We start from the raw sequence: 22,992 nt of genomic DNA on the forward strand, positions 1-22,992 counted from the left end.
TTTTTTTTAGAATTTTTTATATATGTGTATTCTAAAATATTCTAAGGTTTACATTATATAAAAAAATCTAAGAAATGTTCTTAAAAATATGTTATGTAGGAAATCGAAAAAATTCCAAGAAAAGTTTTCTTAAGTCATTCTTTGTTTGTTAAAAATATAGTTCTCAATATTTATTTTAAGAAGTGAATATTGTTTTCATTTTTAAACATAAAAATAAATCGATTTTTGAAAAATTAAATGTAATCAATAACGTTATTACCTTAAATTTACAAAAATAAGATGATACTTTCAACAATAGTTCTAATTCGAATAAATATCGAAACAATCTTCATTTTTAAACTATTTTGCTTAGTCAGAAATAATTCTTTAAAAAGAGAAAGTATAAATTATTTTTTCGTGCTTTACCGGATATTTTCGAAAAACAAAAATAACTCCTCGAAACGATGTCGTTTTGAGGTCGAATAAAAATTTAAAATTACTCAAAATTGGAGTCAAAAATCCATCAAAATTAACAAAAATTTTGAAATTTTTTGACTTACATTTTCGACATCGAAACGACATCGTATCCATGAACTATTTCCGACTGGGACGGAATTAAACAAGAATATTAATTGTTAATTCTATATGTGTGTATATATTTATGTATTATATGTAGAATAAAGATGGAATGAATACTAACCTAATTAGTTTATGATACAAAATGTGTGATTATTTTATATAACACTAAATATAAATTTTAATTGGTTTTTAAGGAGTAAGTTATTAGAGGAAAAGAGGGTATTGTGGCTATTGTCGACAATATGGTTACCCCTATTATTTCCATTATTAGGTGACGTTATCTAACAATTGCTTATGAAGTTATTTATTTAGTAGCCCGCCGTTATTTAGTGATGCTAATATAACAATACGTAATAAATGACAATTGTTATAAGGCAGTTTTACTTTTGAGCACTTCTAAACTTTTTCAAGGTACATCTTTAACTTTTAATTCTTCTTTAACTCATACTTCTTCATTATTCTTAAATTTGAGTTTATTATCATACGAATGTACATTTACTTGAGTTTTTTTTTGTTATTCATCTTTTTATTTGGTTATACACAGTTAAAACAATAACATAGAATGTCATTAATATGGTTTCTTAAGCAAAATTTTTATATTGTAATATTTCTTCGATAAATCGATTGTCATTCTAGAAAGCTGTCTAGAAACATTAAAGATCATTTTACGCTTATTGTTTCATGTTAAACAAGAAAATAATATTTTTAATTAAATTTCTAATGGTATTTCTAAAGTTTCTGAACGCAGGAAAATTCTAAATCAGAAAAATTCTAAACAATAGAAAATTAAATATACATAATTTTATAACAAGATACTGTGTTACTTTTATATTAAACAAATTATTTTAAATTATTTTTATAAATAGCACAATATTACAACCACTTTTTTTCTGCCACCGATTATGCAGAGCATTCAATTTTTATAAATTACATCCTAAATAATAAATATCTCATTACTTTGAATCTAAAATCTGTCAAATAGCACTTTGACGAACGTAATCGTTCAAGTTTTCATAAAAAATATTAATTATAAACAAAATTATTATAAAATAAAAGTGGGTACCATATTACCCTCCTCTCCTCTACAATAAAATATATTAAATGAGTCACAGACATTACAGTACCACGTGAAAAAATAGTCCAGTCTTGGACAACACTCCCCATATCTGTATTCTAGTGATGTCGTATTTTCACTTTATAGTTACAGAATCGGGTGAATATTTTCACATGAGATGAAAGTGTGACAAGTGAACAATCTCACCTAAGTTACAGAATCGATTCCCAGATGCTGCTTTCCAATCACGCAGCGTTTGTATTACGACATAAATCCCGCTTGCTGAAAATGCTATTTATTCTAAACAAGTAAGGTATAAAAAATATCAAACTAAATAAAGAACACAAGAGCTATGCATTTGTATCTTGCTTGTACTCCATCTTTTACTTTCACTCTACATTTACATAATCATGACATTACCATTATGCCTTTTACATTTCCTACAGTAATCATTTTACGTAGATTCTGATACACGAACAAGCTACTTTTACATAAAAAAATTAATTTAACTCACGACATTTTCGTTAATATTAACAGTAAAGAACTGAAATCACAATACAATACTAATATAGCATGAAGGCACATAACATCTAGAATGGTTGTGAGCGAACTATCTTTAATCCTTCTATTTCTTTCTTACTTCTGCAGCGTAGTACATCCCAGCGCAGCATAAATACCAACTTTACCCTCTATGTATAACATCATGTTGAGAAAATTAATGTACTACACGTTTGGCTATATATTTGCTATGCATTTGCTGAATTGAAGAAAAATACGTTATGAATTTGTAGACACGTGATTGCTTATACATGCAATCAATGATGAAAGAGTAAACGAGTAAACGAGTAAAAGAGTAGTATCATTGGTATTTTATATTATCAACAATATGACAGCAATATGATAGAAAAAATAATTCGTTGTTCCTCTTGAGCAACATAATAAAAACATGCAACAAAATCTGCATAATAATTTATGTATATTGCTGCGTATACGTCTTCAAATTATAAAAGTTTTTAATTATAATTTGTTGTTCACAAAGTGTTGGCAATAAGAAACTGTCACCCGCGAGCAGCATGCACTGTCAACAGATAAACGACGAAGAATTTCTTAAATAAAAAACCATACAATATACAATAAAGGCATAGCGTTAAGAGAGTTTTGAAAAAAATAAGGTAACTTCAATATTTTCGCCGCACTTAACGAAAACTTAATTAATTTAAGTCTATTATATTTGAGGAAAATAAACTGTATGAATGAAAACTTTACTGTCTACTATAAAAAAAATTAGAAATGCATAATATTTCTTATTTTTGGGGGAAAAAAAAAACTTTAAAAACCCTTACATTGTTGCTATATTTTAAAATTTGTGGAATCTAGTTACTTATAAATATATCACCATATGTGATATATAATTGTTTAAATATCATAGATATTTATCGTATTTATCATTGTAATATAGCTATTTTTGCCATGATGTGACATGAATTTTTATATATGTATCATCGAAATCATATGTAGACGCTTCTTTTTTTATTATGATTTACATATTCGATCTATTTTTACCTAATAATTTTTTAAATTTCAAGAATTATTTTTTATTTATTATTGAAATATGTTATATGATGACGCAAAGAAAAAATAATAATAAGTGATAAATGAGAATTTTAAGCGAGAGTGCTGAAATAAATCGTATAATAAAATAAGGGAATAGGAATTTATAAGGATAAGTACAAAATGCAAAATAGATATTACATTGCAAACAGATAAAATATTTTATAATGACATAAAACATTAACAAGGGATTAATAACTCAAATCAGTATACGTTGAATTACATTAAACACAAACATTGATCTAAAGATAAAATACATTTGTCAACGAGAAAGGCAAATTCTGTGGATTAATCATTGCAGGAATTCCGAGGAAAAGCTGCCGACATTTCATTGACGTGCCTTACTCATTTGATTGAGTATCGGTTCGTATACATACTTCATCACATCCTTAGCCCACATATAGTCGATATGATTAAATTTCTTGTCCGCTACTAAGGTTTTACTGGCAAGATTGCCCAGCTCGTTGCTCAACTTATCCACATCCTAGAAAAATTATAATATAATTAAAAATGTTTACAAAAATGTGAATCTATAATTTCATTAGATACTTGAATGCTAACGTCAATAGAAAAAACTCGAGATTTTTTACAACTTGTAACAAGTGAGCATCAAACAAGGATCATTTTGATGCTTAGTATTAGAACATTAAATAAAAAAACTTTAATTGTCCTAAAGGAAGATAAATGATCAAACATCTAAAATTAAGAAATATATTTAAAATATAAATAAATTTTTACATACAGAAAAATACGAACCTTAGTATTCGCTAACCAATCATTTTCACTGTAATACAGATGAACCGGTGCTGTGATCTTGCTCACATCATATTTTGGTGGAAAAAGTGAGTGATATTTTTTTATATTACCAAGCCTATAATCATAATGTTGAAACCTTCCCGATGTGATCATTATTCCTGTTAATAGATTTGGTGATGTTATTACAAAAATGTTTAAGAATTTAAGGGGTTACACTACTCTGGCGCACTGAAAAATAAACCTTTTTTTGGGAATTGTTTTCTCGATTACTAACGAATGGATTAAAATGAAATTTTATGGCTTAATTACACATGTATTAAGGTGTACAAAAATATTTTTTATTTTAATTTATAATACAAAATGGCGCCATGGCACTATATTATTGGAAAATATGTTTTTTCTGAAGCGGTAAACGGCGTAGTCGGTTTCAGCACTCGTACGCCACCTAGAGCAAAAAAAAAAATTTTTTCTTAAACTACATTAGTTTTTCTGTGGAAGTACACAGGATTTTAATTTTTTTGTGAAAATTCACAAATTGGCATCAATTTTAATTTTTTTTTCATTTTTTGGGGAAAAAATCGACTTTAAATTGTTCATAAAAAATGTAATTTTTTATCAATCTTAAAAACCCTGTGTACTTCCATAGACAATCTATTTTAGAAGCTACAGTTAAAATTTCAAGTAAATCCGATGAAAATTGACTGAGTTTCTGACAACGCAAGTTTGAAAAACTTAGTTTCGAGAAAAACGCGTTTAAAGTTTCATGACACATTTACGATATGAAATATTTAAACTATTGGCTTGCAAATTTTTTTACCTTTATTCTGCTATCCCAGCACCGTATAACTGCCCTTCCAAGCATTCATTTTGCTCTTGAGCCTCTTTTCTTAATGATGCAAGGTCTTTTCGAGTGTTTTTTAGATTATTCGATGCTGAGCGGTTGGCGGCTGTAACTCGACGTCGATCGACTTCCATGACAAAGTTGTATAATTGTATATTAATCTTCAATTGAAATGTGCTCATAACATCTAATAGTCCTTGAAAACCACAATTAAATGTAATTACAGCGATGTCAGTTGCAATATCAACCACGGTTTTGCCGCTGGATATCGTTTTCGGCGCTATCGACCAAACGATGGAATTTAAACTTTCATTCGCATTCTGAGTGAATCCTCCGAGGCAACGGGAGAGAAGATCTTCTCTCGTTAGATCTTTATAAATTGGTTGAACAGCATCGAATACTTGCATTGGCATAGCTGGTTTATGAGTATATAGTTCGAGAGTATGCGAGGCTTTAGCTCTTTGCCAAGAACACCAAGAATCTTCGCCTTCGGGACATCTGTCGTGTTGAGGATTTTCATCCGTCGATATTTTATGGTACAACGTAGCATATATTTCCTTGCGCATATTATCTATCGAATCTATATTTCGACGTATAGCCAGTCCGTAATAAATACTCATTTCGTCAATCAACTTTCCAGTCAACTTTCCTCGACCACCAAGATGTTTAGCTTCTTTCTTCAAATTGCGCAATCTTGTTCCGATCCTTTTTTGCACATGTCCTATGCATTCTTTTTTAGTCACAGGAAAATCACCGTACGGCTTGGCATCTTGGATACTCTTGTATGTCTTGCTATCACCATCTCCGATGTAGTAAGCGTATCGAACATTGCATGTAGACTCAGAACGCGAGAACATTTCAACTATAGCGTCGGACTCCATTTTTCCTGCACTTCCACTATGATTTACTTGACAGTTGTTTTCGTGTACATTTTTCCATTCTTCGTATTCAGCGGTGTTTTTTTGCTTCTCCCAATGTTCGCACCCCTTGCAGTATTTCGATTTTACAAAAATATCAATTACTTTTCCTGTAAACCATCCAATCAAAGTTGAAAATCCAAAAAGAGAAGAAAAGCCACGCTTTCTCCAGGAGCCGTCCCCCGACACTGACAGTCCTTCATGTTGTCCTTTTTCTACAGAAATCTTCTTTTCCTCTTCGACAGCTTCACGTAAGACTTTACATTTCACAGCGTCCGTAGCTATTGCTATACATTTCACAATTTTATCGTATGAATTTTGAGTCACTGGTTTTGGGAGACACATGAACGCGCAAAATTTATGTATTCCTTGCATCCCAATACCAATTAGTCTCATAGCAAAGATGAAGCGTCTATTTATATCAAAAGCATTGCCGTTAATTAGAGGGCTACTGTCAATAGTAGTACTTCCGCACTTTTCACATTGTACAACGATCTTAAATCCAAGACCGCGTATGCACGACTCCGAAAAAGTAACATTACCTGCGCAATTTTGACACACTAGAATTTGCGACAACATGGTAAAAACATGAATAAAATTTACAATGCGGTAGCCAAATGCACTATCGACTTCAATATCATCTTTGGATGTTGCAGATTTCAGTTTTTTCGCGAGCCTAGAAACTGCCTCGGTGTCGCCTTCGAAGCTACGGCGGCCGGGCGGCTTCCTGTTGGAAATTCTGTTTATACTGGCACGAGTTGATGATGATCTGGTTCCTTTCTTGCCACTGTACACTTTCTCACTCATTTTGTTATCAAAAACTACTTAATAACACTGAAGTAAAGCACATAAGCGCGTAACTCGGAGTAGCACGTGGAATTGCTTGCTGCGTGTTTACCGTTAGCTTAACGGTTACAATGACGTCATATGGCTTTTCGAAAATATTTCTAACGCCATCTGTTAACGCTTCGAAGAAGTATAACTGACTTTTATCGGAAAAAATTACCAACAGAGTTGTAATACACTTAAAATGCAGCGCGCAGCCGAGCGGCCGTTTGAAACGTTTCAGAGCGCTCCAAGGCGCTTACGAAAATAAGATAAAAAAATTATTTATAGTCGGTTTTCACCCAAAATTGCTTTTGGATATTATTTTTAGATAGTTTATACATCATTTAAGCCAATAAAACAAAAATCGAAAAAAAAAAAATTTGCAGAGTAGTGTAACCCCTTAAAATATAATGTATATCACAGGTAGATTTTTATAAATGTATATGCCATAATCAGATCGATCATTTGCAATTACTTTGCTGGTGAATGCTAAAAATTGTTTGTCTGGTATTCTTTCTATTCTTATTTCAAGACCGTCTTAAATAATGTCTTAAGATGCTAATACAGTTTTATGATTGATTAATTAGATTTTAAGATAATATTGTACTTAAAGCGGTCTTAAATAAAAAACCGACTAAATACTGGTTATGTAATAAAAATATTTAATATTTAATTAAATTGATTGGGCGACCATATATGTGAGTTATTTAATAAGTTTTAATCCTGAACATGAAGATAATATTACTGGTCAATCACAGTTGTCAAATGTGATAGTTACATTTTTTAAATAGTTGCTTTCAAATTTTTATATGCGTTATTTATAAAGAGAATTTTGTAGTCGGTCATCACTAATTTTCATAAAATTTTATAAGTATGTAGTATTTACTTAAACATTTACTACAGTAAAGCCGTAAGTTGCAGTATTCAGACATTCTCGAAAAAATATATAAAAAAAAAAAAATTAAAAAAGTTTGCGGTCAGTACTAAAGATATTAACTGTTACACTTAGAATTTCAGGATAAGACTTAGATAAGATTTTTTCCATTTAAATCTTATATTTTTCAATTGTCATGTAAAATTTTTGATTGGTAACACACACGAGCCTATTGTAATTTATCGAATATTTATATAATAACATAGAAAAACTTAGCTGAAACTTTTGTTAGCATCAAATAAATTCTAGTAATAATTAAGGATTAGTTTATTAATATAAAGTTACCAGACTTGATGAGTTGTCCATAGTGTAGAAATTGCTTCACAGATGCACTAGTAGGATAATGTCCTAAGATTGCCGGTAAACGTTCCTAATGACAGTAAACATAAATATAATAAATAACAATAGTTAAGACAATATTACAAATAAATATTTAATTAAAATTACTAATTTCTAGTTAATGCCTACAGTTGATATTGCAAAATAATATCTATTGTACAATTAATTTATTAATATAGTTGAGAGTACTGTAAGTCTCGGTCTACAATAGACATAGTAAACCTTAAGTCGCAGTAAAATAAAATCTTTACAGTTTTAATACAGATTAAGCTAATAAGAATAATAACATCTGTTAAAAAACTAAAAAAAATTTTTTTTAAACTTAAGGATTAATCATGTTTTATTTTTAATTGTATGAGCAGCATACTGCCGTAATTCTTGTAGCATCAGAAAACCTCTTTTATATAATAATTACATTTATCTTATATACGAAGACGCATCTTAAGATATTTATGTAACTATTTTCAATCTTGAAATTTCGTCAATACGCAGACAATATGCTGACATTTGTTTATTTGAGTTATATTTCGGGAATATACAGCCCCAATTTAGCGCCATAATAATTTTATAACTGAATTAAGAATAGCTATATCAAGCCTGAATAGTACACGTATTTAACGCCAAATCGGACGAAGCGTCGCCTCCCTGTCTTTGGGCGCTATTTAGTTTTCCACTCTTGCCCCCGAATAGAAAAAAAGATTAAGTGCCTAGACTGGCTTATGATGTAATTTTCACATGGGATATTCGATTCTTATTTAAGATTATCTTAAGTACCATTTTAAGATGTCATCAGAGATTCGTAGTAGCATCTTATTAAGTCATTACTTAAGATGGTCTTGAAATAAGAATCGACCGGCCTTACATACCTAATTCAATATCAAAAGTTTATACAAAAATTTATCTGTACGTCCAATATTGATGTAGTAGTATATAATGATGTACCGATATTTCGTAAATTGCACGTATGTATTATAGGTCGTATACGTATCGTTGTTCAATTGGTGAAACTCATGACTTCATTATCCCGTTAAGGGGTTGTTGGCGACATTAGCTTTACCGGCTGAAATGATTTATGTATGCGTGCGATATTAATATTTGTATCAAACATCAACATATCTCTACAAACTTCTATGTCGATGCACGCACGCTCATATGTGCACAAAGTTTCAAAGTTTTTTCTTATACTGAAGTTCTTAATTCATTTCTAAAAACACAAAATTGTTCCTATTTGCTTTTCAGTGGGAATTATACTTGTTTTATATGTATAAAGTATAAAATTTTTATACAAAGTTGTTGTGTTACTACAAGTTGATGTGAGACGTTGATAACAAAACTATCAATAACAATTATTATTAAAAAATTTTTAAATTTTTTTATTTTTTTTTTGTTTTTTGTATAAATTTGATTTCACCATGCGTTATTGTCTATACTTTAATTATGGAAAAGAATTTATAATTTTGAGTGATCAATAAAAAGATAACTTTAGGTGAAAAATATTAAGTTCAATTGGTAAAGCAAAGCTGTCGCCAGCAGTCCCTTAAAAGTATGTTTGAAGAATAAAACGTATTTATGAATAAATATTAAAGGCATACCGAATCAAATTGCTCAGAATTGAATCCAGCTGTTAGGAACAACGCATTCTCGCATATCGGTTGGGTAATAGCTTTATTGGAGCATACTAATTGTGCACCTATATTCGTTAATTTGTTGTTAAGATTGAATTCGTTCACGCCAATAAACTGCGCAATCTGCAATAGTACATTCAAAATTTAAATTATCGGATTCTGAAGAATTATTTGGCATCGAGAGAGAAAGAGAGAGAGATCAACTTTTTTAACATAAAAGTCACGTACCTCCCCAAGTTCGGTAATCTGTGACAGCAGTTGTAAAAGGGGACTCTTCATCCTGCCGCAATAAGCGATCGGAGCCATAGCGTACATCTCCAGGATATGCTCCTGATATTCAGGACGATCCGTTGCCATGACGAAGAAAGAAGTGGTACCTTGACTATGTCCTATGTAAAACATTTTTTCACGGCCAGTGTTCTTCACAATATAGTCTATGTTCGCTGGAAGATCAATCGTACCAATCTCGTGCCAACTATAGTATGCAACCAATATATACATAAATTATGTTTAATTAAAAAAGTTATTTCCTTAAAACTAATAAATCTAATTACATAAACATTTATGTAGAGGTATACATACTGGATGTTTATTTAAAAAGTTTCCAGCTGATTATATCAAAAAATTTGAAAGGTACAAGAAACATTTTTCCATGATTTTGAGGGGGAAAAAAAACGGCACTCTCAATTTTTTATTTGTAAGGCGTTTTTAATCTAATTTAAAGGTCAAATTTGTTTTTTTTTTTTTAATGAAAATGTATATTTTTTATTACAGAATTTTATTTTACGTAAAAAAAAACAAGTAACTTTTGTAGAAAACATTTTTTTGTTCAATCACAATTTTAGGAAATATAAAAGAAAATGGCAAGGCATAGTTACTGCATAAAATTTCGTCATTTATTATAACAAATGTTCAAAATGTTCATTCAGAATTTCCGAATCGCTTTTATTATTGTTTAGCAAATAACGGAGAACATTTTGACCATTTGTTACAATAAATAACGAAATTTTATGCAGTAACTCTGCCTTGCTATTTTCTTTTATAAGTATCTCCTAAAATAGTGATCGAACAAAGAAATGTTTCTTACAAAAATTACTTGTTTTTTTATGTAAAATAAGATCTTGTAATAAAAAATATACATTTAAAAAAACAAATTTGACTTTCAAATTATATTGAAAAACGCCCTCCAAATAAAAAAAATTGAGAATGCCGCTTTCTTTCCCCCTCAAAATTACAGAAAAATATTTTAACTGTTTCTTGTACCTTTCAACTTTTTCGAAGTAATCAGCTGGAAACTTTTTAAATGAACACCCTGTATATCAATTTTTACCTGAAATTCCAGTAGTCCCTATCCGAGATTGTTTTATCTGTGTGTTCACGAGAATACGTAGTGCCACGCGGGTTAGCGATCCACACATCGTACCCTGCATCCGCCAGAACAAACCCTAAAAGAGCAATATCAGAATGTAATAACAAAGACAAATATAGTCAATACCGACGCTGAAACAAATAAAAGTTGATAAACATTTGATAAACATCTACATTTTACACGATTATATCCTTTTTCTGAATTAATCCAAATACAATATAAAAAAATTCAAATTTGAATTCCGAAATAATATAACAATTATTTTAATGCAATCAATAAAACGTGAATATAAAAAGTGTTTTGATATCTTATTTTAATGTTTGATTTAAAATAAAAATGAATTTATGCATACACGCGAAATTATTAATTCATGATTATGATTGGAACAAAAAAGTTTTTTTGGTTTTTAATAAAAAACAATTTAATATTTAAATATAATTGCATGAATATGATTGCATGTTCATGCAACAATATTTTTCCTCATTTGAAAAGGAGTAGGGAAGACCAGGGCTATTCGAAATACAGAGCAATTCAAAAAAATGAAAACATTTTTTTGTGGATACATGTTAAAAATTCACTTTAAATATTGTAAACACGTCCTAATGTAACAACACTGTTAAATAAAGTTTTGTTGGCGACGGTGTCGGCGTCGGCGTCATATTGAAGTCGTGATAGTGAAAAAATGTGTTTTGCGACAGTCGAAGTAATTTTTGACAGTTAACATTTCTTCGAAATTTAAGTAAAAAAAATAAAATTTTTTTTCAAAACTTTGAATATTTAGTGTCATTTAAATGTATTTGCAACAATTTGAATCTACTTTTTGTATCTATTTTTGTACCATACGTAATAATGCGCAGGATTTACGCCGGAGCTGTTTGAAACAACAAACATCGAACCGTCATTCGGATGATTTTTTTCTTCCACATTCGCGTTCTATGAACCAAAATACACAATTTAGTATTCAACAGATGTAATTACACAAAATACGAATAGTCTTTGACTTGTTTCGAAAACACTAAAACAATAAAATTCTCTATTGTATGTTTGTTTTTTTTTATTATATGTAACTTTTCTAAATAATACTATATATTCTTTTCGTAATAAAATAAAGTCTTAACATCAGCTTCTTTACATTTTTTTTAACTAAAAATACAAATTTAAGAATATTCCCGGATTGGATTCGAATTATCCCGGACTGAGAACTATTCGAAACACTTGTCACTGGTCGATTCTTATATGTAGTTTAAAGCAGGTACATTTCTGTGTTTTATCCATGACAGCATTGTGAAGGGGAAGATTCAACCTTTCAAATCGGTTACTTTTTTTTTAGTAGATACGGAAATCAGGAGACGCAAAAGAAAGAAAAGTGTTCCGAATAGCCCCGGTTTTCCCCATACCAAAAATAGCAGAATTTTTAAAAATTAAAATTAAACTTGAAACTTTCATGATAGGCTCTACTGATTGTGAGTCCAAGGATCATAATCATGTGCAAGTTTCAGTGTTCCGAAAGTACCAAAATGGTAAATTACGACATTGGGCTACAACGCTCAACCAACCGCAAAAAAAAATTTTATACATTTAATTACGTGTAATTATATATAAAATAAGCATAATTATATTTAACTATGTACAAAATATGTACAAATGTACAATTATATATATTTTAATATACATATATAGGGTGTCAATTTTAAAGGACCCACTAAAATATCTCGGAAACATTACGTTAAATCGAAATATGTTTCAGACAAAAGTTTGATAACTTTGAAAAGAAAAGTTACAATATTGTAAATAATGTAATTTTTAAGTCTCATAACTTGGAAAATATTTAACTCGAAGTAAGCTAGTGTATGCAAGAAAAAATGGCGAGTTTTATTTAAAAAATGCAAAGTAACCTTATCCCGACCTTAACAACGTTATTCAATGATATTTTATATACCTCTCAAAGCCATAAAACTTTTGTCTAAAGCATTTTTCGATTTAACGTAGTTTTTCTAAGATTTCTGAGTGGGTCCTTTAAAATAAAAATTTCTTTATATTAAAAAATATATAATTATACATATTTTATATATAATTTTATATAGTTATGCTTATTCTACATATCATATATAAAAATTTTCTTCCTGGAATTGGTTGGACGCTGTAGCTCAATGGCGCACCCGCCATTTTGGTACCTTCGGAACACCTAAACATTTAAATTTACACATTACTTATTATGATTCTTGGATTTAGTAGAGTAAATCCTGAAAGTTTAAAGCTTTAATTTTAACTGTGACAAATCCCGCTACTTTGGCATACCCCTTTAATGTTTTAACAATTTACGTCATGGTTCCTTTACCTAAACTTCGGTTGCCAGTAATAGTATAACAAGACGAGTCGCACAAAATGCCGGGCACTACAAACGCAACAGGTTTATTCGAATCGGTAGAATTTACTGGTCCTGTTATCCGATGAATTGCCAAAATGTAACCATCAGAAGTTGTCACATTATGCTCCTCACCATTATATCCGTATTTGCTTATTAGTTGCATCTGTACAACAGAATGACTGCTTTGAATTCAAATTTGTTTATATCATAGAATTGAATATGATTAGCAAAAAATAAAAAAAAATGTTATCAATGCGATGAATAAACTTATAATAATTTATTAGTTGTCACGTAACGACTTGTGTTTGCCGTCCGTTAAAAGAACCGCATGGCTCAACCGCGACACGGACATTGCGTCTTTCCGACTCTCTCGAAAGCACGCTAAAAAAAAACTGATAATAACTACCAAATGTATAATAAAGTAGTATCAATTAAATATTTGGTCAATGTAACCAGAAATAGTTATACTTTTCCAAATATTTAGTAACTTACATAGACATCTAAGATAGACCCAGCATTCACCCATTCCGATACATCTAAAGATGAAGTTGACAGAACGGAGTGAGAGGCAAAATGCGGGAAATGCTGTCTTTTTCTGTCCTTTTCTGTCAATAATGCGCGCACATCATTGACAGAAATTCTCAAAACTAAAAGATAACTAAGTAGAGAATCAGACAAAGAAAGACTTCCTTGCATTTTGCCTCTCGCTCCGTTCTGTCAACTTCACATGTATATATAGCTAATATATGTCTTTGATATGTTTTTGATAATTTATACTATATTTGATAATACTAAATACTTAGAAAAATAAAATCATTTTTCATTAGATTGTCAAAATATTTAATTGATACTATTTTACTATACCTTTGGTAGTTATAAGCAGATTTTTCTTTCAATGCAACCGTGATTCCCTCGGCGTGATTTTTATGTGTGTGTCACTCTACCGTTTTTTTTCTCGTGTATTAAAGTTACGAAATGAGCGCCAGAGAACGAGTGGAAAAAAGAGTCGGCGATCGCGATGATCACTTTGCTAAACAATTTCGACGTCTCGCCTGCTCAAAAGTAAGCGAGAAGACGAGGACTATCGCCGAAGAATTAACAAAGCAGGATGCGATAGACTTGCCCTTACTGCTTTATTCATTTTCCATGGAACAGATGCACCGTTCTCAGGAAATCTGTTTGCAGGAACAGCAAAAATATCGGCCTTTTAAAAGCAACATAAGAAAAGTGCCGCACCAACCATTGTATGAAAGGGGACACGAATATGTCCATCGGCAATAAGAAAATTCTATGACAGGATCATTAAGGGATGGAAGCCATTTTGAGGTGGAGGTAAGCGGCCACTCTCTATCGATTTCCGCAGGCGCAACGCTGCCGCTCTGCAAATTATGCCAAATTCGAGACTTAACGGCCGTGCAATTCGCACCTCGCAAAGATCGAACCACCTGTCCGCGACTAATGCGGAAGCGACAATTAGGATAAGTGGGCGCGGCACCGCAAGCTTCCCGCAGGATCGCCGAAAATCGATGATCACTTGAATCAATTTTTAGACGCGTTTCGTGCTGTATAGAGCCTTCATAAGCGATATCATTTAAATAATGAAAAAGTAAAAAAAAAAATATTTGTGCAATGAAAATATTTAACGTTTGGAGTGGCATCTTGAGTATCATGGCAAATTACAGAAATCTAAATAAAACTTAAATCCAAATTAAAGATTGACATTTTTATTGCAAAATAATTTTTTTTATTTTTTATCATTTAAACGATACCGCTGATGAAGTCCCTGTGCGTCCAACACTTGTTAAAAAATTAATTTTTATAATATCATACATATCAAATCAACATTCTTAAGAATTTCAAATTTGTTACTCAATTTAGTTGCTTCTTTAAAAATAAATATTTACTTTATATTATTTTTAATTTGCTCGTCGAAAGACTTATTTACTTATTGAATTTCGGCAAAATTCCTATTTAATTTTATAGCAGTCAGTCTACTTTTAGTAGACTGGCAAATCACTCAAACACTGCATAAGTTAAGCTTGTGCAATGTTTGTGTTTAATTTGCAAATTTATTAGGACTCTTATCATATAGATATTTCAAAATTATTTAGAAAATAATCACGTTTTGAATATAATAATGAAAATGGTTTTTATTCAGTTTCCAATTTATTTATTTCTTAAATTTGATTTCAATTGAATACGTAAATTTGTGTTAATTGAAAATAAAGAAATGATTGCACTCACCGTGGTAAGTTTTGCATCCTCAGGAACATCAGGTGACAAATTCGGGATTTCTGGTATCATTTCTGATGGATCCAATTTCGGTATTTTATTTATTATATCATCTATCAATCCAGCGTTTGTGGATGTCAGAATAGAGATGAGAAGAATCGGTAACAACATGGTTGCTCGACAAGATCCTTACTATTCGACAAAACAGAAAAAAGTAAAGTGAATTTCTTAAACGTACGACTGTTATATATACGGTGTTTACATTGTTTATATATATGATAGCAACATCTGAGGCTTTATGCAACTTTAGTCAATACCATCTGTTAATTTTTCATTATGTCTGTTTCAGTAATGAATAACGATTAATGTAATAAACGCAAGAAACATTTTGAAGAGAAATAATGATATCGCCATCCAGATGGATCAAATGTTTACTTAGGAAATGATATAGTATTTTGTAGACTATTCCACGCGTAGGTATACAAAGTATCCCCGTATAAGTGGCCACTCCTTTTATCTTGTAAATTAACAGAGATAGAGCCAACAAATGTAATATTAAACGTGGACTCACAATCTTTACATTTGATTTTATATATCACTCCACTGCACGACATCCGGTCAATGTCATCTTCTTTCGTGGTTATAAATATTTTTAAAGTATTATTAATACTAAACTTTACTTAGCAGTTATAGAGAAGAAGAGGGTAATATTTTCATTTTATTGAATAACTTTGTTTATAATTAATATTTTCTATTAAAACTTGAACTATTACATTCGTCAGAGTGTTGTTTGGTAGATCCTAGACTCAAAGTAATGAAATATTATTATTTAGAACGTGATTTATAAAAATCTAATGCACTGCATAATCGATGGAAAAAAATAAGTGATTTTAATATGGCTATCCATAAAAATACATTTAAAAAATTAATACAAATTGAACCAGAATGCCTCCTACGGTCGCAGCTAGGTCTTCGGGCTTGTATTATTTGTGTGGTTTTATATACTTCTCTCAAGTTCAATGAACTGGGCGCCGAATTAATTTTCAGTCATAACACAATTATAAATTGAACAAGATTAAGTAATATCACGTATTATTAAATATTAACCCTTTTCCCCCTGAAAAAAACTGTAAAGAAATTATTGCGAAAAATATCACCTCAGCTAGGGTTCAAACTTGGGGCGCGGTTCTCCCGAATCTCCGGTACGGGTGTCTTAGTCATTTCGTAAAAGGCATTCTGGTTCAATTTGTATTGATACAAAAACGGTCAAAATATCTCTCTCTACTGCTTAAAAAAAATTAGTTTAGTTTAAAAGAAACATAGTACCTCGTTACAAAGTTTTATATTTTTAATTTTCCATTTTTTAGAATTTTCCTGATTTAAAATTATTTTGCGTTCAAAAGCTTTAAAAATATCATTAGAAAATTAAAAATATCATTTTATTTTTGTTTAACATTAAGCAATACGCATAAAGTGATGTCTTTAATGTTTCTAAACACCGCTTTTTAGAATGACAATCAATTAATCGAAGAAATATTTCAATATGAAAATTTTGCTTAAAAAATCATATTAACATAATTCCATGTTATTGTTTTAACTTTATATAACTCAAAATGTATACGGCCAAATAAAAAGTTAAATAACAAAAAAACACTCGAGTGTAAGTACCTTCGTGTGATAATACACTCAAGTTTAGGAATAATGAGGAAGTGTATGTAATTAAATGTGTACCTTGTAAAAGTTTAGAAATGCTCAAAAGTAAAAATACTTTATAACAATTGTCAGTCATTATGTATTGGCATATTAGCATCACTAAAAAACGGTAGGCTACTAAACGAATAACTCCCTAAGCAATTGTTAGAATACATCAACTCATAACGGAAATAATAGGGGTCGACAACCATATTGTCGACAGTAGCCATAATACTTTCTTCTCCTCTAATTATCGAAAAAGAAAAATGCCTCAGAAACTGAAATGACGTACGGTAAAAATTAATTGTTTTCTTCAATACTGTGGAATTAGTTTCTAAATTAAAGGTATTGTTTATTGTGAGATATTTTAATCTTTTTTATCGTCTGGAATATAAATTTTATTAGATAGTCATTCTTTGAAAGAATATTAATTATATTTTGGAAATTTTTTTGTTAGAAAACAGAGTGAAATAGGTGGATAGTTTTGTCCACTAGACCAAAAATAATACATTTTTTTATGAATTTAATTACTGATTTATATTTTTCTATATCTCGTTCTTCCCGTTTAACTCAGCATCCCCTTTCCCTTTCAAAACATCAACTAAGGTTTTGGAAATAGAAACAATGTTATTATTTCAGTACATTTTTAATTCTTCGCACGTACCAATTCACTTAAGCTTTGAAAATATTATATTGTAAAAAAAATGATTAGGTAATTTGTGAGTATTAATTTGTCTTGTACACTAGGAACTCTACATTAGAGTAGTTGTAATTTGAATTATTATAATATTTATAATTTGATTGGTAAGTTTTTGACTTTAATTATTAGGTGCGCAACTAAGTTCCCGCTGTTTGTCAATAGATGGCTCCAGCAGTAAGTGCTGGTCGATTTAGACATATTCCTGCAGGGACGGCTAATCCGCACAGTCGTTTGGGTTTAACGAACCCACGGACCCGAGCTCATGAACTGCGGACATTCACACACATTTACACTACATACATACACATTTACACATTTTTGATAAAGTAGCGTTATGGAGTGGGAACCCTCTACACTCCCCTCCTGATGTACATTTCTAATGTTTGGACATTTCTGATGTTTGGACCGGCTAGATGGCTTTGCCAGGCCTTACTTTTTTTTCCTAATAAAAAAAAAGATTTAGACATATCCAAATCGTCATGAACCAAGCTTAGACATATGATAAACAAACCGCGTTGACACGTTAGTGATTTTGTTTTGGCGTCATATACTTTTGATTGTGTGAAAATGTCTGAATTTGTGCCAAATAATCGTCATTTGCGGGAAGTGTTGATTTTCTTATTTCATTCGAAGAAAACGGCGGTTGAAGCGCATCGAGAGCTCCAAAAAGTTTACGGAGAAGCTGCTCTAAGTGAAACAACGTGCCGTGATTGGTTCCGTCGCTTCAAAAACGGTGATTTCGATGTTGACGACCATCCGCGTGAAGGAAGGCCAAAAACATTCGAAGACGCTAAATTAGAAGCATTGCTTGATGAGGATCTGTGCCAAACACAAGAACAGCTTGTTTCAGCATTAGGAGCTTCAGCATTAGGTCCCTCTTAGGAAAACCCGCCAAGCCATTTCCAAGCGATTGCATGCGTTGGGAATAAGATTCAAAAGCAAGGAACTTGGGTTTTTTATGATTTGAAGCCAAGGGATTTGAGCGTCGTTTTTTCACCTGTGAACAACTGCTCCAGTGGCAAAAAAGGAAAGGTTTTCTTCATCGCATCGTGACGGGTGATGAAAAATGGATTCATTACAAAGAAAAGAAAGTCATCGGGACTTCCTGGTCATGCTTCTACGTCGTCGGCTCGGCCAAATATCGCTGCGAAGGTTATGCTGTGTATTTGGTGGGACGAAGTCGATGTTATTTATTATGAGCTGTTGAAACCGAACGAAACCATCATTGGGGAACGGTATCGACTTCAATTGATGCAACTGAGCCGAGCACTGCGCGAAAAACGGTCAGAACACGAGTAGAGGCACGACAAAGTGATTCTACTGCATGACAACGCTCGATTTCATGTTGTCAAACCCGTTAAAACCTACGTGGAAACGTCCGATTATTACTTGTTCCGTTTGATGGCACATGGTCTGGCTGATCAGCAGTTCCGCTCATATAAAAACATGTCAAATGTCATAGCTTGATTCATAGCTTGATTCAGCCTAAAAAGATGAACACTTTTATTGTAACGGTATTCGAGCTCTGCCAGAAAGATAGGCAAAAGTTGTAGCTAGCGATGGGCAATACTTTGAATAATTTATTTGTAACCATTTTTTCATAATAAAGTTGCATTTTCATAAAAAAAAAAAAAAAAAATAGCGAGAACTTAGTTGCGCACCTAATAATTATACTTAGGTACAAGGGGTACTTTATAAGTGATCGCGTCTTTTCCAAATGTAAATTTTTTGGTGATTTTTGAGGCCTCTTAGCGTTTATCAACATGTGATTTTGTTTCCAAATTACAAAGGGTATAGCGGAATAAAAAAAGTGATTTTGGGCCCCTCGCGTAATTAATTGTTATATAGGGCCAAATATCCATTCAGATAAAAGAACGTTTTGTGTCAAGTTTCATTGCAAAAGACCCCCACAATTTTGAGATATCGCAAGAAATGTGATTTTTTATTAATATTTTTTTTCTCTGCTAAATCTAAATTAACACTTACCTAATACATTCATGATTATAAAGGGTATCCATATATATACAGTCTGTTAAATAAGATCGTGGTCGATCTTATTCACAACTGGTAAAAGTATTGCTCTCCATTTTTTGTGAGCCGATAGAGGAAACCTTTGTCTTCGATGCAATTTGGAGAAAGATTCGTTCTCTTTTATAAGAAAAACACAAGCGCCATGAGTGCTAAATACGCAACGCGCTACGAGGCTGTGTTTCTGTGCAGCCATCCGAAAAGTTCGAAAATGTCTCGAGATATTATATGCTTGTTGAGATTGACCAAATTTGTTTGAAGCTATTATATTCTCGTATGGAACATTCGTCAGTAAAAATTACGTCACTAAAATCTCGATTGTGTTCTAGTTCGTGCAGCCAAGCAAATCACTTTTTTACACGTTTTTCACTCAACAGAAGTTTCTTTTATTGTAACTGCGGCATTTCATGCCATGAGCACGGATATGAGTTTGAATAGTTACATATGATATATCTAAACCTTGTTGCTTCAATTTTGCTTTTTCCTTGACGCAGAATTAGGCCAGGATTCCGCGAAAACAAATTTGCGATCATTTTAACGTCTTTTTTCTTCAATTTTCCTATCGATCCACGTTCCGACTTTGCCGCTTGTTAACCGCTTTATTAGAAACATCTGTTACTGACTGCGGCACTCTCAATACCGTTTCTGATATTTACAAGCGTTAAATTCTTATCCAGGGCTTCGTCAATTGATGTCTGATGGGTGATCAAATCTTTCCTCATATCACGTTTGGAAAGTTGCACTTTGTATTTGGCAAACCGGAAGTGTCAACCATATTGGATCGACGATGACTAAACTATTAACTTGTTAGAAAGAAGCGTTTTTTATTGTAATTTTTTGCCAATGATGATTCAAAAAAGAGTCAAAACGTTCAAATTGTATCGAATGTAGAAAATGTTATGGTTAAAAAATACAATTTTTTTGCGCAACTGACAGCGCTGGACTCTCATTTGCCCTTTTTTACATATTTTTTTTTAAATCGCATTATCTCTTCATACAAAATATTGGCTATTTTTTAAAAAAACTTATTAGATAAGTCATATGACATATTATATTCGATATTTTTTCCAGATTTTTCAATTTAGTGAAACATGTCAAAAAAAAAAAAAATAAATAAATAAAAACTGGTTTTTTAAATTATTTTTCGATATTAAATGTATCCGATTAACATATATTAAATTGTTTTTAAATACAATTACCTCCGACTATACATCTGCAAAGCGTAGTATAAAATTATAGAGTTCACTCAATTTAAACTATGAGATTTCAATTTTTCTCAGTCAGAAAAATTAATTTAACTGATTTTAATAGTTTTTTCATTTTCTTCAAATATATATTAATTTTTAACTTTATCAAGCACATAATACATATAATAAACTTACCTTGTACTAACATAACGACAAGATAAGGTTTTTCATCTAGAAAGTTGTTTGACCTTTGTAGATAAAAAACCTGAAATTCGTTTCATATCAATAAGTTTATATTGATTTACTTAAAATTATACTTATGCAAATAAAGAAATAAAAGCAAAAATCCATGACACATAGTGTATTTATTTCATTGTTATTATATAAATAGAAATATGGCAGTCTTCATCACTGTCGTCGTTTACTTATCACAGGATTAACTTTTTCAACATTATAAAGTTTGATTAACGCTCCCCCTTACAATGCGAGACAATTATCTTACATGTGTCAAGTAATATATAATTGCTGCAATATGTGAACAACTGTTCTTAGTCCATTAGCACATTTGCACGTGTAAGGTAAGACCAGCTTTTCCAATTGTATTTGGCGCGTATTCTATATGTAGAATATATCAATAATCTATATATAGATATATGTTATTGTTCTGCGTAGTAACAATTCTTTTCTTTCGAAAGCGAATACGCCGTTGTTCGATAGAAAGATGAGCATAAGTTTCGTTAGCAAACGTTAAAGCCAGTAAGTCGATAGGCACGTGTATCCCAACACTTTCGGCTTTCAAAAATTTAGCACCTACACCGTAATAAATCGCTTTAACAATTGTCGTTTTCTGCAGTTCGCTAATGGGTCGCCCACGCTCCTTAGAGAAGCCTACCGTTAAAAAGAAATTATAAGATTCTTTAAGTAGACGGCGTTCTTCTCTGACACCTGACACGTGTTCCGTTGGCTGTTAGAGACAAACAGCATTATTAAACTGAAACTCTTGGAAAAGCGCGTAGGCATTTCAATAAATAAAATCGGTGCGTACAGCTTCAAGAATCGTCGGCCAAAACTATCATAAATAAGCGCCATGATTCCAAACTTCAATTGTGGCAAATCGTGGCGCTCTGTCACGATTCCGATCGTCAATCGTGGCAAATTTTAACGCTCTTTCGCGCTGCGAATTATCTCGCTCTACGCTCTGCAACACTGAAATTTCTGAGTCAGTAACGATTCCTCGATGCAATGTCGTTTTAATATCGTTAAGATCAATTCGAAACTTATGTTGTCATTATAATATTTTCAAGGAACGAAAAGATTTGTATGTAAAGAGTATAAAGAAAGTTTTATACATTTTTTAATATTTTTGTCATATGCATTATACAGGGTGATTATTAATGAATGTCCCCACTTTTTGTCATAGGAGCACGCATTTGTAATTTTTAATATAATAACATGTTAGAAATACGTTTTCGTCGGTAAATCATGCTCGTATGGTAAAAAGTGGAAACATTCATTAATAATCACTCTGTATATTATGTCATAAATAATTTTATATTCTTAAAAATTTCGTTTAAAGATCGATTTAATATCGATTCAACATTGATTCGACGATGCGATGATCTGAAAAGCAAATTAACTAATTGCATTTCTACTTTTGCATCGTTTATTTTTATCGTTTATTAACAAGTAAAATGATATCTGCATGTAATCATTTAAAAATTTGACATCAATTTAAACAATAATTGTTGATTACCTCAAAAAATTATTCAGAATTTTTATACAAATTTGGAAACCTTAAAAATTGGAAACCTTAAAAAATGTAGAGAAACTTATATTTTTTTTCATAATTTTTTATATATGTGTATTTCAAAATATCTAATGTTTACATTAAAATTCAAATGTTTACATTAAAAAATCTGAGATTGTTCTAAAAATACGTTATACAGGAAATCG

At 31.1% G+C, this 22,992-nt stretch overlaps 1 protein-coding gene across 1 annotated transcript; it reads right to left on the reverse strand.

Annotated features, from left to right (window-relative positions):
• Positions 1-3,427: 3,427 nt before the first annotated feature.
• On the reverse strand, positions 3,428-15,627 carry LOC105193250 (lipase 3). The gene is made up of 8 exons (XM_039449177.1): positions 15,445-15,627; positions 13,171-13,363; positions 10,794-10,908; positions 9,692-9,938; positions 9,431-9,586; positions 7,785-7,869; positions 3,980-4,137; positions 3,428-3,707 (listed from the first exon to the last, which is right to left on the reverse strand). The coding sequence occupies exons 1-8, from the start codon at positions 15,601-15,603 to the stop codon at positions 3,552-3,554; spliced, it is 1,269 nt and encodes a 422-aa protein (XP_039305111.1). The 5' UTR covers positions 15,604-15,627; the 3' UTR covers positions 3,428-3,551.
• Positions 15,628-22,992: the final 7,365 nt, after the last annotated feature.

The sequence above is a fragment of the Solenopsis invicta genome, chromosome 5, assembly GCF_016802725.1.
Source record: "Solenopsis invicta isolate M01_SB chromosome 5, UNIL_Sinv_3.0, whole genome shotgun sequence".
In the NCBI taxonomy this organism is placed as follows: Eukaryota; Metazoa; Arthropoda; class Insecta; order Hymenoptera; family Formicidae; genus Solenopsis; species Solenopsis invicta.

Bases quoted from the DNA above. Each gene is read 5' to 3' on its own strand.
- LOC105193250 (XM_039449177.1), bottom strand. From the start codon at position 15,603: ATGTTGTTACCGATTCTTCTCATCTCTATTCTGACATCCACAAACGCT. The intron at 10,909-13,170 runs GTAAAGGAACCA...TTGCTCTTTTAG, and splicing joins TACTGGCAACCGAAGTTTAG to GGTTTGTTCTGGCGGATGCA. The intron at 4,138-7,784 runs GTAACTTTATAT...ATCTATTAACAG, and splicing joins TGGACAACTCATCAAGTCTG to GAATAATGATCACATCGGGA.